This window comes from Camelina sativa, chromosome 10 (genome assembly GCF_030686135.1).
Source record: "Camelina sativa cultivar CO46 ecotype springtype chromosome 10, ASM3068613v1".
NCBI classification, from domain to species: domain Eukaryota; kingdom Viridiplantae; phylum Streptophyta; class Magnoliopsida; order Brassicales; family Brassicaceae; genus Camelina; species Camelina sativa.
The window spans coordinates 4,233,953-4,252,265 of record NC_141889.1 but is presented as its reverse complement, the minus strand read 5'-3'; the positions used below and the strand labels follow the sequence as shown (position 1 = coordinate 4,252,265).

The 18,313-nt window shown below is 34.5% G+C and overlaps 2 protein-coding genes, 1 long non-coding RNA gene and 1 pseudogene across 4 annotated transcripts; 2 read left to right on the top strand and 2 right to left on the bottom strand.

Annotated features, from left to right (window-relative positions):
• Window positions 1-6: 6 nt before the first annotated feature.
• Window positions 7-4,493, bottom strand: LOC147935789 (uncharacterized; annotated as a pseudogene).
• A 1,294-nt stretch (window positions 4,494-5,787) lies between these two features.
• LOC104717093 (peroxidase 46-like) lies at window positions 5,788-6,709 on the top strand. Its single transcript, XM_010434616.3, has 2 exons — window positions 5,788-6,033; window positions 6,172-6,709. The coding sequence occupies exons 1-2, from the start codon at window positions 5,823-5,825 to the stop codon at window positions 6,582-6,584; spliced, it is 624 nt and encodes a 207-aa protein (XP_010432918.2). The 5' UTR covers window positions 5,788-5,822; the 3' UTR covers window positions 6,585-6,709.
• A 3,436-nt stretch (window positions 6,710-10,145) lies between these two features.
• On the top strand, window positions 10,146-13,226 carry LOC147935788 (uncharacterized). 2 transcript variants are annotated; one of them, XR_015568307.1, is made up of 2 exons: window positions 10,146-10,913; window positions 12,927-13,226. It is a non-coding gene; the product is annotated as an uncharacterized LOC147935788 (long non-coding RNA). The 2 variants fall into 2 exon arrangements; XR_015568308.1 differs by lacking the exon at window positions 10,146-10,913 and adding an exon at window positions 11,444-11,578.
• A 1,408-nt stretch (window positions 13,227-14,634) lies between these two features.
• LOC104717092 (transcription factor LRL2-like) lies at window positions 14,635-17,297 on the bottom strand. Its single transcript, XM_010434615.3, has 6 exons — window positions 16,871-17,297; window positions 16,605-16,739; window positions 16,390-16,455; window positions 15,954-16,019; window positions 15,625-15,681; window positions 14,635-15,232 (listed from the first exon to the last, which is right to left on the bottom strand). The coding sequence occupies exons 1-6, from the start codon at window positions 17,162-17,164 to the stop codon at window positions 14,918-14,920; spliced, it is 933 nt and encodes a 310-aa protein (XP_010432917.1). The 5' UTR covers window positions 17,165-17,297; the 3' UTR covers window positions 14,635-14,917.
• Window positions 17,298-18,313: the final 1,016 nt, after the last annotated feature.

Genomic DNA, 18,313 nt, shown 5'->3' with positions numbered 1-18,313 from the left:
CCCCCCTCAAGATGAAGGTGCAAAGATATTGTAAACACCCATCTTGGAAATTATCTCTTGGAAATGAGCAGGATGCAATGCTTTAGTGAGAACATCTGCTAACTGATTCCCTGTTCGAACATGCATAGTTTAAAAAAAATCCAGAATCTACCTCCTCCCTGATCTTGTAGCAATCCATATCCACATGTTTAGTTCTCTCATGGAACACTGCATTATTAGCGATATGTAATGCTGCTGTATTATCACCATAGAGATAAGCTGGAAGAGTGAATGGAATCTGCAAATCTCGCATAAGTCGAGAAAGCCAAATGAGTTCCTTGGTTGTCAAAGCCATAGCTCGAAACTCTGATTCTGCAGAGCTTTGAGAAACTGTATCATGCTTCTTCGATCGCCATGATACCAAAGAGCCTCCAATGAATATACAGAAACCTGTAACAGACCTTCTATCATCAGTACAAGATCCCCAATCTGCATCCGAAAATCCCCTCAGGTCAAACTTATTATCAGCTGCATAAAACAGTCCTTGATCCATTGTTCCTTTCAAATATCTCAAGACTTGATGTACGGCAATCAAATGAGTATCTCTAAGAACATGAGAATACTGACAAAGCTTGTTAACCGCAAAAGAGATATTCGGTCTTGTTATTTGGAGATACATGCGTTTACCAACCAACTTTCTGTACTGAGTGGAATCCGGTAACAAAGTGCTTGCATCTTTTGTTATCTTGACATTGGGGTTCATCGGAGAATCACAAGGTTTGCTGCCCAGAAAACATGTAGTAGATAACAACTCCAATATGTATTTCTGTTGACAAAGTGAGATGCCTGCAGAAGATCTTGCAATCTCTATGCCGAGGAAGTACTTTGCAGGACCCAAATCTCTTAACTTGAAATATGACTTCAATTCATCCTTAAAATCTGCAACTGCATCAGCACTATTACTGACAATCAACATGTCATCGACATACACCAAAACCGCAAGAAATACTTCATCCTGAGATTTGATAAACGAAGTATGTTCACCAGACGATTTAGCAAATCCCATTTTCCGCAAAGGATCAGATAACTTGATGAACCATTGCCGAGAAGCTTGCTTTAAGCCGTAAATGGACTTATGTAGTCTGAGCACAACATTAGGCGGAAGTTTCACTCCAAGTATATCTGCATAACCAGGTGGTATCTTCATATAAATTTCTTCATCCAAGTCTCCATTTAGAAAGGCATTGGATATATCAATCTGATCAATTATCCAATTTCTCTTAGCTACAGTCAGAAATAACAATCTGACAGAAGGTAGTTTAGCAACAGGTGAAAAAGTCTCTTCATAGTCGACACCCTCTTCCTGTGTGAAACCTTTAGCAACTAATCTTGCCTTATATCTCTCTATACTTCCATCTGCATGATATTTGATTGTAAATACCCATTTACAACCAATCGCCTTCTTGTTAGGTGGTAATTGATCTTCATTCCAAGTGTTAGTTCGAATCATAGCACCAATCTCCTCTCTTATTGCATCACACCACACAACATAATCCTTAGCTTCTGAATATTTTTGTGGGACAATGTCATTTGTGATTATATTAATGAAAGCAAGAAAAGGCTCAGATAGATATGAATAAGAGATATAATTGGATATTGGATATTTAATAGTACTAGTAGTATTATAACAATGAAAATCCTGCATGTGTTTAGGGGGTTTTCGTTGTCTACGAGATAGTGATTCAGAAGGGATCAAAATCTTAGAAGATGACACATCTTGAGGTGGATGTGCATCAGAGGATGTTTGCACAAGAGGAAAATCATCGGGGTTTGCAGGTGAATGAAGATGAGGAAAGAAAAGTTTTGTATCATCCTTGATAGTGGGTGATACAAAAGGAAAAATATCCTCATAGAAAATGACATGTCTAGAAACAGAAATAGAATGTGTCTCCATATCTAGTAGCTTATACCCCTTATATCCAGTTGGATATCCTAGAAAAATACAAGCCTTTGCTTTAGGGTCAAATTTGTTTCTATGCTTAGGGGAGGTTGAACTATAACATAAACAACCAAAGCTCTTTAAAGAAGTATACTCAGGGGGTTTGTTAGTTAATTTCTCAAAAGGAGACTTATTTTCTAAAACCGGAGTTGGCAATCTATTGATAAAAAAACAGCTGTCAAGACCTAATCTCCCCAAAACTCTAAAGGAATATTAGACTAAAAAAGAAGAGCCCTAGCAACATTCAAAATGTGTTGATGTTTTTTTTCTTACTGAATTTTGTTCAGGAGTTTCTGGGCATGAATGATATGATATTATTCTTTTTTCAGTAAACAATGCATTAAATTTCAGTTCATGAGCATTATCAGATCTAACAGATTTGACATTAGTATTATACTGAGTTTCAACCATATTAGGAAAACCAGGAAAAATATGCAAGACATCAGATTTTGACTTCATCAAATAGATCCAAGTAGCTCGACTATGATCATCAACAATAGTTAAAAAGTATTTATAACCGTCTTTAGTCTCTACTGAGAAAGGACCCCAATTATCAATGTGAACAAGGTCAAAAGGAGCACTACACATGTTCTGTCTAGATGTAAAAGGAAGATGTTTTTGTTTTGATAAATGACAAACAGAAAAATGTTCTTTATTTCCTTTAATGCCTTTTGATCTCAATACATCAGATAACAAATCTATTTTAGGGTTGAGAAGGATGTCCTAGACGTCTATGCCATATATTGGAATCAACGATTACACTAGAACAAACCGAGACATTTTTAGTAAGAGAAGCAGTACCTTTTAAAGAAACAGAATGATTAGACTCATCAAAATGCAAGACATATAAATTTCCAAGTTCAATCCCTTTTCCAATCATCAATTCCCGTGTAAGATCCTGAATAAAGCATTCATCAAAGGTAAAACTCACTTTAGTTTTCAATGTCTTTGTTATGACACTAACACTCAACAAATTGAATTTAAATTTAGGAATATAAAGCACATTATGCAGAATGATATCATCTGTTAATAGAATAAGACCAATGCCTACTATACGAACAGTGTATCCGTTAGGGAGGGTGACAAAGGTTCTATCTAAAGGTTTAAATTCTACATAAAGGTCTCTATTGTGAGTGACATGGTGAGTTGCCCCGGAATCTATAACCCAAGCCCTTGGAGACACAGCTGGTTCCTTAGATAATGAAGATATTAGCATGTCATAATAGACATTAGAGTATAGGGACAGGAAAGTACCTGAAATATGTGAGATTACAGGAACAGAAGTTGAAGTCGAAGCACAAGGATTAGGGAGTGTGGAAGGTTCTGCAGTAACAGTGTGAAGCTTGGAACTCAAATACGAAATCACAGTTTGGATTTGATCCTTAGACATCTCTTCACAAGTAAATTCTATGTTCTCCTTTTGATCAAGCTGAGGTGTAGGGTGAGTTGCAGCAAGGTTAATAACCCATATCGTCTGTGGTTTCTTCCACTTCGAACCAAAGCCAGGAGGAAAACCATGCAACTTGTAACACTTATCAGCTGTGTGACCAACTTTGTGACAGTGAGAACATTTTGGTTTCTGAAAACCATTATGAGCCAGCAACACTTTCGTTTGCTCAAAGACCGGAGCAGCTTGGACTTGAAAAGCAGTAGGAGTAGCAAAGTTGTGAGGTGTGCATCCACCAACTATCCTCTAACTTTCATCTTGATCCAACATGTTGTAAATCTCAGTCAAAGTTGGCCTCGGTTTCATGTTCAGGATTTGTCCTCGAATGTTGGCAAAGTTGTCATTCAACCCCATGAGGAACTGAATGATTTTACTTGTCTCTGCCTCTTCCATCAATTCTTTAACATGATCACAATTACACCTCTTCACAGTGGTAAGCTTAGTATTCGCCAACTGTTCCCACAATGTCTTCTTCTTAGTGTAGTAAGTCGACAAATCCATACTTCCTTGCTTGAGTGTGTGAATCGCTTGTTCAAGTTGATACTTCCTTGGAAGATTACTTACTCGAAACCTCTGGAATAAGTCATTCCACATCTCAACAGCATCCTCATAGTACAAGATACTATCGTAAATTTCTTGGTTCACAACATTTAAGATCCACGCCTTAACCATACTATTGCAGCGACTCCAAATCTTGAACAAATTACTATCAATCTCTGGCCTAGGAAGTGAACCATCCACAAAGCTAAGCTTATTCTTAGCATCTAAGCTCATCCGCATAGCAATAGACCAATTGTTGTAATTGGAACCATCAAGAGTGTGAGAAACAATAGATAAACATGGGTGATCTGATGCGTGAAGGAAGAAAGGACTATGAGCGTTATTGTATGATGCGATTTCTTCCGCGATTGTGTTAGGACGGTCACGAATTGCTGGAAGCCTTGGATTCGGACTTGATTCGATGTCATCGTCCGCTGGATGAGAGGATCTAGCTCGATTCTTCATCGGAGAACAATCTGAAACCATAGAAGCAAAGCGAACCGTAGTCTTCTTGCGTAACTTCACCATTAGAGAGATCGAAGCTCAAATGTGCATTTTCAGATGAAAACAGAAGCTGGAAACATGAATCTCCTCCGCTTGAGCTCAAATTTTGCACAGATCTGGAATCGAGACTATGAATTGGTGAAGAATCAAGAAGAAAATGAAGAAACAACACGATCTAGAGATCAAACGAGCGAAAAAATTGCTCTGATACCATATCAGCAAACACGAATCGAGAGAGAGTTTGTTAGAAAACTTGTTTTCTCATTCTAAACGATCAAGTGTTTGTTACAACATTCTTATGTTGAATGTGATTTTTAAACCGGAACAAACCGGGTCTATACAAATAATCTAGATAATAAACCAGACAATTCCAGAGCCTTTAACCAACTATACTATGTACAAGTATATTTCATATATACAGCATCTAATAGATTCTCAAATAAAATATTTCCCCCATGTGTCGAGGAACACCCTCTAACCTTCCTCTTTTCATTGCCTGAAACCGTTTCTTTTTTTATTCCAAATAAAAAAACTTGGGATCTCGGCATACGTGAGTGTCCTACTCAAAGAATTCGACCTATTCAAATTCATCCATGCCAAAAATATTGACTCTTTAGCACCCTCCTCATCGTTGAACAAACATTGCTTCTTCTTTGGTATATGGACAGCTAGCTTAAGCTCACAAAACTTTATATACATTAGCTATATTTCCACACAAAACTTTCAAGTCTTAATTATATAATATGGGAGGTTTTGAAGAGATATATAGATCTCAGAGATACTCTCTACCGTGAAGATACTAATAATGACAATAATTAAGATGCTAATAATGACAATATCTTTATTTCCGCTACTCTGTTTAAATATACTCCACCCTAATATATTCCGCTTAAATAGAAACGATATCAGTCAATGATATGATTGGATCCTCAATAGCAAAAAACAACATCCTCATCGTTCTTCAGACAACAATACTTAAAATATAATAAAAACTCAGACACAACAGCCACTATTGACCACATTTAAAAAAAAAACATTAAACTATAAATGACTTGGTAGCCCATATATGCGTACTTAAAACAAAATAATACAAAAGAGAGATCAGAAAAACGAAAAAGGAAAAAAGAAAAAAAAATGACAATTACACCACACAACCCGTGGGTTGTGTGGGAGCATGTAGTTATGTACAAAGAGAGTGAGACATACTAACATCGAAGTGGTTCAACATGTTTGTGACAAAAGAAGAGGAAATAAAACGTGGACAAATGAGATGTAGATAACTCTTCTCAGTCTAAAAACTGCTAAAAAGACAGAGAAATAACTTTTGAGTTTTCATTGGTTTTGGAACTCTAGATGTACGTCCCTAAGTTCTTTTCTCATTATCATTCTTCATTTTCTCCAATTTGTGTTCCTTTTCTCTTAGTTAAATTCTTTTCTTTTGAACTTCTCCTTTACATTCTGTGTACCAGACAGAACATAATCGACACAGATTTCAGTCTTGACCAAATGATCGATGCCTTCTCTTCTAAAGGCTTGTCTATTCAAGATCTCGTCGTTCTCTCTGGTATATATATCAATGCTTCTTGACTATATGATGAAAACAGAGTAATTGACTAAACCGGATTGGTTATTACATTCTACTCTGGTTATATGGATTAAGCTCTGTTTTACCTCTGTTTTTTTCTAATTACTGTACGTTTAGGAGCACACACGATTGGGGCTTCGCATTGCAACGCATTCAATGGAAGATTTAAACAAGACTCAAAAGGAAGTTTCGAGCTAATCGACGCGTCTCTCGACAAGTCATACGCAAAGACACTAATGAACAAATGTTCGTCCTCAGAATCGTCGTCATTGACGGTGAGCAACGATCCAGAGACATCTTCGACATTCGATAATCAGTACTATAGGAATCAGGAGACGCACAAGGGTTTGTTTCAAACGGATTCTGCGCTGATGGAGGATGATCAAACGAGGAAGATGGTGGAGGCACTGGCGAGTGATGAGGAAAGCTTTTTTCAGAGATGGAGTGAGTCGTTTGTGAAGCTGAGTATGGTTGGTGTGAGAGTTGCTGAAGATGGTGAGATTAGACGTTCTTGTTCTTCCGTTAATTGAAAACATTTCTGCTTTGTAATTAATTTGTCGTTGATTAGTATCGTAACAATGTCTGGTTTACTTGGATTTTGATTTCACAATTTAATATTTTGGTCTATAAATGCATAAATAAGTTTAGTCAGTAATTGAGAACAGTGAGCTGAACAAATGAAACCCCAGTAATTTTTTTTGGTTTAGTCCTCATGGCTAGTCAAAACTCAAAACAAACAAAACAAAAATTAGATGAGACTGTGATTCTGAACCTTGCAATTTAAAGCATTAACTTATGTAAAAAAAGATTTATTAACATTTGTCAACCTTCATTCATTCTCCGTGATCCACGGTGACCAACACAGGACAGTTCACAAACACAGTGGAAGAGTCTCAAAGCTTGTTACCCTAAAGGCCAAGCAAGCCAATACACTCTTTTTGGTCTACCACTGGCAAACACACAGGCATAGCTCATAGCTGACGTATTGAATGGATTCAGTGGAAAGTTCAAGTTTTAAGAATGTAGATGAGCTTGCAACGTTTGAGAACTTCATGGCCACATATATGTCTTTTGGGACCCAAATAGAAGGTACCTTGTACATTATTTCCTCTTTAGGGAAGAGTAATGGTTCATAGTTGTTATATTTTGATACGGAATTTATTTGTTATTTTGAAAATCGTATGGTAGTTGTCCAGAGACATTTACTCTTTCTAATGTTTTTTTTTTGGTAAACATGTGAAGAATACTCTTTGTCTCTTTCCAAAGTTGCGTATAAAAATGGAAACACATTTTGGATTTTGGACGAGCTGAGCCCTTGAGTAAGGAGACGGAAACTAATATTTAAAATTAGAACTAAACCATAAACTATCGACGACAAATTAGTTTTCACTAGTTGCAAGCAAATGGTGGATTTTAGGAAATTGTATGAGGAGCAAGAAAGAATGTGAAATAAAATTATTTACAAGTGATTGACTAATGGCTCGACGTGAAGGTTATTGTTGCATGTCGCTACGCAGTAGGGAAGGGGTAATTAATGACTAACTTGCACAGTAGTAGTTGTACAGAGGGTTTATTTTATATGTTTATGAGTTGATCAATCAAATTAGTTAAGTACGGAGTTTGGTCAATTATAATTACAACTCCACAAATGTACTATGTACTAGTATCGGTGATTCAGTATGTACTGGTAGTGGAGTAAATGTTTCCAAATCGACAAAATGATCATAAAGCTTCGTTTATCGAAATCTATACTTTAAGCAGAGATTAGTACAAGACTTTTGTCACTTGATTCGATGGGGTAAATTTTAGGTTTCCAACACTTTAAAGTTGTACTACTTTTTACTCCTCAAGAGATAATGTTGGTGGAATAATCTAGCTAACTACGTTATGAGATTTGTATTGTAAGAATATATTGAACCACATAATCATGTCACTATTCCACGATTCTATGATTTACAAATGAAATCAAAACTAAAATTTTTGTTTTTGTTTTATCAACTATCATAGTTGTAAAATTACAGGGAAGATGCCCAAATGGCAAATGGGAATCTAAAATCTAAAAAAGGAGGAAGATAAGATTGAAAACCCATAGTAATTAGTGGAAGCGTACAATGTACTGGTGCGGTGCCAATAATGATTTCATTATTAAAATGTCCTTCTGAGTTAGTGGAAATGTTTTTTATTGGCATCAGTTCATCTGACGTAATTAGATACGGAAAATTATATTAAAAAAATGAGATTTTTCAGAGTATTTGTTCATATATACTTTTTTTCCGAAGATTGTCAATTGTGACAAAAATACCCCTACTAATATATATAGTGAAGTTTTTAGGAGTTTGGACAAAAAAAACAAACAGTAAACCTATGTTAGTATACAACTGTGTAAAAAAAATTTTGAAAAAAAATGTTTAGGATATCAAAAATCAGTTTGTAAATTGATGATTTTTGGCTTGAATTGTTCAGAAAAGACTTTCTACGATTTTTTCAAGTTCTGAAAATTTTAGATTATTCATTCTACAGTTTGTATATGTTCTAAGAAGTTTAGACGAAAAATGTGTTCTAAAAACTTCAGAAACTGATTTTGTATGTTCTACCAAATTAAGAATATGTATTCTAAATTTTTCTTCATTCTACATCAATTCAGAATATATTTTCCACGTTTTACCCTGTATACTAAAATTAGTAGAAGATATATCATAAACATTTTAGAATTTATAAACTGTAAAACTTAGAATACTCTAGAAATAGAAAGAAAATAAACTAAATAAGGAAAGTGAATATTTTTTGAATAATCGTAATGTATAGTTATGATTCTGTATTTATTGTTTAGATATGTTCTAATATAGTTTAGAATGTGTATTCTAAATTATTTAGAAGAAAGACAAAAACAGCAAAAATTGACATTCGACATAACTTATGATAATCGGTTGTTTACAATCTCATCCACCTTCCACGAAAATTTCCCTTACTTGTTTATGATGCAAATCTACGTTATTTGTGGTGTATGGACACTGAATGCCAACAAGGAGTGGAGATTTATTGATGATGAAGAAAAACGTGCGAGATTACTGACTTTGCAACCCACTACGTATCTTGAAGAGTTGAAGGTAATGGTTTCAGAAGACTATGAAATATAACAAAGTATGTTTGATGTAGAATTCATTTACTACAAGAGAAAAAAAAATAAGAGTTTTAGTCTTGTAGAAGTGTCTTAGTGAATCAGAGGCTTAGGTTTCTATTTTGTTTTTTTTTTTTGGACATAAATTTACTTTCAAAATTTATTTATATTTTCATATTTTCGTTTTTGAAAATAAAACTGGGTTAAAAACCAAATTATAACCTATATGACCAAACCTATAAAAAAAAAGTGTAGATGGACAATTCTTTGGAAAAATATATTTTTTACTAATAGACAATAAAAAAGTCTCATCATGAGTAGTGTAATAGTGTCCAAAAAGGAAATTCGAAACCTGACTCGATTAAGAAAGAACAACAGCACTTATGTTTTGCTCACTCCTAAATAGAAACTATTAACCAAACTAAATTATGCCATTTTACCGACTTTAAATAGTTACGTTTGAAGTCTTTTTGTTATGTTGTTATCTACAGTTAAGTGATTGTTCTTTCTTACTCTTCATCTTTTGATCTTTGATCCTTTTCTTGGTAAAAGGAGATTGATTAGACTCGCAAATTATTACTAATCCTAAATTTCAACTACAAATATCATAACCAATTTTAAAACGTTAAACCGCATTTTTAACTTATAAAATGAATCTTAAAAAAAAATGTTAAACTGAAATTAATAGGAAAGAAAAGTAGGTCTGAATTCATTGGACATAATTCTTCGTCGGCTGTGTTTACTCACGCGTCACCCCCTTTGAAAACTGACTTTAAGTTAAACACCCATAATTGTTACAGATTTGACCCACCAGGTGTGCTCTCCCATCCACTCACTATGGAACACGTGTTGGAAATCTCAAAACCCTTTTTGACAAAACATCATGTCTCTTTATTTTGGAAAGGGAAAAAAAAAAAGAAATTAAAAGAAGAAAAAACCACAATCTCCGTCGTCAATCTTTGAACCCTTTCTCACTCCTATCTCTGTGTCTCTTTATATTCTGACTGTTTCTCCATTACAGTCTCTATGCAAAGAAGACGAAAGCAATAATAATACTCATCAAACAAAAACCAAATCTCAGAGAATTGAAAGATTAGTGAATCTGAGGGTTCTATTTATTAGGGTTTGGAAGAGATCTGTGAGTTAGGGTATGAATGAAGAAAACTTGAATTCTTAGTAAAACATCTAGGTTTTTTTCCAATTAGTTGATAGAAGACAGAGAGAAAGTGATTGAAGAAATGCAACAGAGAAAACTGACAGAAGAGAGTGAGCACATGCAGGCACTGTTATGTGTCTATGACTTTGCGTGTGCGTGCTCACCTCTCTTTCTGTCAGTTGCCTATACCTCTTCTTGCTTCCTCTCTCTTCTCTCACTCTCTCTCTCTCTCTCTCTTTTCTCACTCTTATCATCGATTCATCTACATCATTTGCCTTCTTATCATCTATTTTGTTCTGCACTTAGCTGGTTATCATATATGTAAATAAGATAAATGCGTTTAGATAAATTAGTCATGTGATTTTTTTTTCTACTCTATATTGTGTTGAAGTGGGTGCTTGCTTACGCATAAGAATGTTTTTAAGCTCTTTTGTAGAAGTTTGGTGGAGAAAAGCTCAGTTTTTTATAGTTGGGGTTTGTAAATAATACAGTAAATGTATATATTGTTAAGTGTGCTCTCTATGGTTGATTTCTTCGAGTGGATCTAGGGAAAGCGCGAGTTTTGATGATCATGAGCCCCAACCGGTACACATTCTTCTCATAGATTTAAATAACTATTGATTGTCTCTTTGTCTTTTTTTTTTGTGTGGATGTGATCTGTTTTTTTTTTAGTTTTCCTAATAAAGTTTTTTCATGTTGAAATCCTCTGATGATCTTAACAGTTATATGCGAGTGATCCATGAATTATGTACTTTTCCTCTTCTATCTTTCAGAAACTAGAAGTGGCTCTCAGGTTTCACCAGAAGCCATAATGATGGAATTTGTGTATGATGGTTTTTTGTTTGGTATCTATTCATGCACACCCTAGTTGTGTACCGGTTTCAATGGAAAACATGATTTTTTATTTCCTTTTGAGCAAGTTGGTAATGAAGCACTGAATCCAGCTGTTTGGTCTTAAAAGGTCATTGATGTATAATATCCTTTTTTGTGTTACGGACTAATGCTGGATGGCATTGAATTTTGTCTTGGAGTTAATGTGATCCGGTTAGTTGGTAGATATTCACTAACTTGATTTCTTTGCAAGTTGAACCCTATACCTAATGCTCTCTATTATCCTTTTTCCTTGCCGGTTTCTTCCTTTTGCTTTCTGAATTTGTTATAAAATAGACTTTGTTGCTTTGTTTTGGTATTTTCGGGTGGCAAATGTTGTTTTCTGTGGAACAGTGAATCTAATATGGTGCCAAAATGAGGTAAATAAATGTTACCTTCTACTGAAGTTGTTTATCTTATGCTGCCAAAGGAGGTTTAAAACTCTTATTTTCTACTGAAATGATTGATCTAGTTAACTAGTTAAGTTACAGAACTGACCATATTTTCATCTGACGTTATTCTTTTAGTTATTTTTTTTTATATAATCAAAATCAATTACTTTGTAATGTAAAAACTTAGCTAGTTTTGAAGTTATTTTGCTTAGTATGCTTTGATTACTAAATACACTATGATGGGTTCAAGCAAAGGAATGAGCTGGTCTTCCTTTTTTAGTTTCTTTTAGAATGTTGCCTTTTTGACGTTCCTTGAGTAAGTAACAAAAGAAAGGAGATTTTGCTAATTTTGTGTCAAGTGTCAACCATTCAGGTAAGTAACGTCTTTGTGTTGTGTTTGAAGAAATCAAATTGTGAACAGGTCTTTAGGTACTGATGTCGAATGTGCTTCACCTTGAACTCCACAAATGAATTCATGAAATTAGATAACCGTGGAGATGAACAAATACTAAAATGTATATTTTTCTACTGGTTGATCTTAAGTTGCATAATTTATGATATCTCATATGATTTTCTCTTGGCTGGTTTGTTGTCTAGCTTTGTTGTCTTTGTGTTGTGTCTACTGAAATTAAATTGTAAATTTGCTTTATTACCAGTATTAGTGTCTAATTGCTTTAGCAGATAACAAGTAGAGACGCATAGATTTTTGGTTTACATTACAGTCTAAGTGTAACCCCAGGTTCTTTTCCTTATGCTGGTTTAGGTTATTGTGATGACTGTGTTGTTTCTGCAGTTTCTTCATGTGTTTGAAGTAGTTTAATCGATGAGTTTGAATGAGCATTAAACTTCATATTTTTTGTGTGAGAGAGATATAGAGATGATTATGTTCATAAACCATCTATAATATTCTAAATAATATCTTGTTTTGAGTTGGATTTTCATGTTCTCGTAACTTAGGGTTGAATGTAGATGCAAATTTAATCATAACTATTAGTTAGGCTACTATGTTTTCTTCCTTTATTTGCATATCCAAGCTATACTTGATGTTAAAGTGGCGGGTTGATTAGTTCTGGTTGGAGGGATTATAGATAGGTGAACTGAAAAACGTTACTAATATGATTAAGGGAATTTGTAAACCTTTAGGTTAATCGAGAAACAATACCATATTAGCAAAAGTGTCGTTGATTACCCTGTCTAATATTTCTTGTGCAATACAATGCTACTTGAACATTGATCATGTTTTGTGAATTTGCACATTGTCATCGCCAAAATACCTATGCAAGAGAATAAAGCAATAATAACTATCTGATTTTGTGTTCTCTTATTTTTGCAATAGGTTGGTATTAATATCAGGTGGGAAGACATTTCAAGGATACCTTTATCTAATTCCAACTTTGGAAGCGTAGAATCAGGTAAGTCAATTATATATGGAAGCATGTAGAATTACTACCCAACTTAATTGGAGATTTCTAGCTTGATGGTTGTGAAGAACATCTAGAACACTAGCTCTGTTTGCTTCTATTTTGGATTTTATATATACTATGTATCGTGTGAGATTGGTATGTGTTTGTCATTGTTCAATCGATTAATTACTGAATTTCACAATGTAAGAGTTTATATATGGGTTAGTAATATATATATAGAGACTTACGCCGTTTCTCAAGTATGGTGGAATATTCAGTGGCTAGACCTGAAACTAAATATTGGAAAAATTACTTGTTGGCTAATCTATTCTTTGATCACAAATGCATCAGTCTAACCTCCACTTGTCTCTTTGCATATGATATAAATAGAGAACCTTTCTGATGTATTATTTATTTATTTTCTACATTTTGTACCCAAGAACTTGATTCATGTTGATGGTGGCAGTAAGAAAAGGTTTGTGTTGTGCTCTCTAATTTGACGGGTCTCCCATTTTGCTTCACAAGCATTTTAACAAACGGGAACAAATGGGAAATAATCCACATTATATGCTAACTCATTAACCTGAACTCAATCAAAACATCCTGTATATATGGTGAGTTGCATTGCTAAATAGCCAGTAGTTTCTTAGACATAGATTATAGCTAGCAACTACGGTTTCATGTATTGCTATTTGTTTTATTTGGTTTTCCCATCTGACTGGACTCATACACGATTGAGGAAGGGCAGAGTCTTCTTCTTATTAAATATTATTCATTGGTATTAATTAAGGTCCATAAAAGCTAAACCATTTCATGCATTTGCTCTAATTTGTTCCTTTGAAACAACATATCCTAAGCTTAACGTTGAGGGTCAGGAAATGAGAATCTCTTGTGAATAGATGGACATAGGTTTGTTTTGAATCATTGCTCTATATCTGATCGGTGTTAATAGTTTGTGTTATGTTTAAGAACCATATGCTTTAGTTTTGAAGCTCTCTGCCTCTGGTTACAATCACACTGTAATATACAAATATTGTAAAGAAAATCAATAATTTTAAAATTGAACGAGTGTGGTGTATAGTTAGTAGCCGCCCACTCCCTCGTTGAGTCAATCTGTGCCCCTCACTTTTTCTTTATAATTTGCCTAATACTTCCAAACCTCGTCGTGATTTTTTCCCCATGGCTCAAAATATACTTATTTATTTATTTTAATTTTATAACTTGAAGTCAAAACTCAAGCCTCATGCCGAAACAATACTAATTTCTATATGGATCATTAATTTCAGTTATATTATGCTGTAGTATTTATATTAATACCATTTCACTCTACAGAACTTTTACCCACAATGATCATGAGAGGGGGGGGTCTAAACGTTAAATGCTACTCTTGTACCCTATTGCATAGTGATTTTTTTAACACTAGGAAGATCTAAGTGAGGTCTCACCAATTAAATGTAATAACTACTAATAGTATGTTCTAGACCGCATATCCAGCTACTGACCACAAAACTAAATTTCTTCAATATGTGCGTAATAGCTAAACAGCTAAACCTTCTCAAGTGTTCGTTATTTGACATGTAATAATCAAAATCATATTTGTTAGAGCGGACTGGTTATGTGATAGATAATATAACCACAGAAAATTAAAGGATGCAACTTTATAAACCGATAAAAACTTTGCGGATATTAGATTAATACCAAAAAAAAAGAAGAAAAAAAAAACACCAAGCGAAAACATGAGTGTTTGGGTGGTTTGAGTAGGCAAAAAAAGACAGAAAGCGAAATACGGTGTCGTATAAAACGCAACCTTATTTCTTTTCTAGACTTTGGACCAATACCGCCTTTAATCCCACTTGTCTTTGTCTTCTGTGTTTTTTTTTCTTTCCACCCAAAAAAAGGAAAATAATGTAAAAAACCGCCGTTATCACGGCTTGGAAACGGTAGGAGCGTCTTTAACGGTGACCAACGACGAACCACTACCGTTAGCAATTGTTGTAGTGGATAGGTTAGGAGACAAAGGAACGCCGGTATCTTTAACGAAAGGGTTACGAGATGGACACGTGGCGGTGGAGATTGTGGTAGCTAAAGAGATTGGCATTAGGCAAAGACCTTTCCCCTGTAGATATTGCATGGCCGATCCCATGTCCTCTTCCATTAGCTTTGCCACTTGGTGCTCCGTCATCTTCGCCGTCTGATTCTCGCCGGAGGATGAGGTGTTTTCGTGGGATCCACCGGCATCCTGAAAAATTTTAATCACGAAATTTTTAAAAAGGAAAACAAGAAAAGCAAAACCCTAAAGCTATGATGTCGAAATTTGAAGGTTTTGGTATTTTGCTGTTGGAGAAAAAGTCAGCACGCGTGCGCTGCCCTTCCTTTTTCCTTTAAATTTGCAGTTTTGTTTTTTTTTTTACTCTTTTCGGAATACTTTTTAAATTGTGTTAGAAAGTCGAAACCCAAAAAAAAACAACTACTTTTGATTTGTCTTCTTCCTTAAGTAAAACTTTTTTCCATAAATTAAGCAGTGAATTCATTCTATGTTGGTATAGATGACGTTATCCCCTCTTTTATAATGATGACTTTTGAATATGTTATAATTAAAATGTGAACTTTGAAAAATATTAATGAAATTACCTCAGAAATTTGAGAAGAAACAGAAGCAGCACCTCCCAGTCTACTCATGCTTAGTACCTGAATACATAATTTTCAAATTTAAAGAGAGTAACTAAGTTTGCGCCCGTTTGTTTAACTTAACTGTTCATATAATGAGGTGATTATAAATTTTCGCAATCCCCAAAGATAAAAATAATTAATTACGAGATAAAATGGTGAGGGAGCATAAGGAATTTTAGTTGCAGAAGCCCCATATTTGATTTACATATTCTAATGTCAAACTCAAAGGTAAAGAAGCTTCCATTATTATAAGAAAATACTAAAAAATTTAATATGTTAAAAAGATTCACCTTGACTTGGAGCTGTAAGAACTTGACATAATCGATAATCTCATCGAGCATTGATGCTTTGTCTGTCTGTTAATTATTACAATTAAAAAAAAAACACCATGTTAGCAATCCTACATCTGTTTATTACTAGTATTTATTTAATTAATCTTATAATTAATTAGCTAATCAGTGTTTAATCATTTGATAGTATAAAAGTCCAAAGCTCTAGATAACCTACTACTCAATTTGTGGTCCAAATTATGAACTCCAAGACTAAATAAAACACATCAGTGCAATTCCATATGATTAATTAAACACATTATTCAATTTGGGATCATATTAAAGAAATGTATATACAAACTGGATTCGAGTCATCTACTCCTTTCATCAAATTTTACCAACTATAGAGATGGATGATCGAAAAGTTAGATTAATGACGATAAATTAAATTATTTACCTTGTTGCCATTAGGGACAAGTTCTTGAAGAGATTTCATTCTCTCCGCTATTCTCTCTCTTCGTAACTGTCCCATAAATTTCAAAAAAAAATTCAATAATTACCTCCAAAATACTATATTTAAGTACAGTAGTATATAACTTTATACGTTTTTCTCGGTAACTGAAAGCGAATAGTGAGGAAAAGTAAAAAAAAAAACTGAAAAAAAAATCGAACCCGTTCGGCGATACTGTGTGGATCAGTGGCTTGACCTCTCCTAGCTCGGACTTTAGGCTTAGTCTGAGTCGGCGCCGTAGTACCCCCGGTGGTGGTTGACGCCGTGGCCGGCGATTGTGTTTGACCTCCCGATCCCTAAGAAAAATATATTACAAATAACATTTTAATTAATTAATACGTACTTAACCAAAAAACATGTGCTTAATATTTTCTCTACTATATAGTATTTGGAAATGGGAGAGAAATGAAACAACGGAATCATATACCTGAGGGAGTTGGAAAGGGAGAGATCCAGTGGAGAAGCCATTGAAGAGAGCGTCGTTATGGTTATGAGACAGAGGAATCATAGTGATCTGGTTTCTTGAATCGACGTCGTGGTGGTGAAATCCAGGGACGGCGGCACAATCGGGTGTAGGTGTAGGAGCTTCATCGAGGACGGAGGAGGGCCAAGGAGTTGAGGAGAAGATGTGGTGGAGGAAGTCATCGTGGTCGAATGTTGCGGGAGATTGGAAATGAGGAGAAGAAGAAGATGAAGGAGTTAGAAGAGAGGAAGAGTTCATGGCTTTTTTTTTTCTTTTGGAGTAGTGAGAGAATGAAATGAATGTTTGTTGCTGCAATGTTTAGAGGTTTAAAGGCTTTATGGTGTTTTATAAAGAGGGATGGTGATGGTAATATTTAAAATTTGTAGGGTTTGATATGTTAAATACGTTTTTGCAAATTATTATTTATATGGTAACCATTATCGTCCTTGCAAATTCTTTTTTCATTTCTTCTTTTCTATTACCAAAAAAAATTCCCATCATTGAAATCACGATTTCTTTCATTTTTTTATAATATAATTTTCAGAATTTTGTAGTAACTAGTACAGGTCTAGAAAAGTGTTATATGAATAATATTGTAGTCGAATGGAAAGCTGAAACGAATCAAAATAATTAGTTTATCATTTGGTTGAACTAACTTCACTCACATTATTTATGTCTTTTTCATTATTATTATTATTATTTTTTCTTTCTAAAGAATGTGTTTCTAAATAACGTTGATTAAAAAATTTCTAATACAGATTTAGAATACAGCATTATAAATGCATAAAACAATATGCTTCCTGTGGGCTGCTGAAAGCATGATAAGCCACAAGCTAACGAAAATCATCTTCGCGTCTGAGTTGATAAGCCACAAGCTAATGAAAATCATTTTCGCGTCTGAGTCAAATGAGCTAACTGGTGGAATTTTAAGACCTAAAACTTGGTTTTCCTTTGCTCATCAACAATCAGAAATGTTTCTGCTATTGGCTAGTATACCAGAATGGAGAGTAGTTTTGGAGAAACCATTTTCAAATAGAGGAGCTTCTCTCATTGCTCAACGTGTTCCTGATTTTGTTTTACTGCAATCTTATGTAGTCAATGGACTCCCCTTTTGGTTATATGAACTCTTTGAGGATGAGAGACTCACTTCCTCTCTTTAACTATTGGTTTCTTCTCCTTCCATAGCTATAGGTTAGAACCTATTTTTTGGTGGATATAGCTGATTTTTAAAATCAAGGGTGAATTAGCCCAATAACCAAAACAAAAAAACTATAGTAGTAAATAACACTCTATTTAAAAAAATTAGAAGATTATGATGAGGGCAGTGGAAAATTATCAATGGAGGTGGAGGACAGTGGTGGTTGGTGGTCGGCAGCAGTGGTCGGTGATGATGGCCGGAGGTGATTG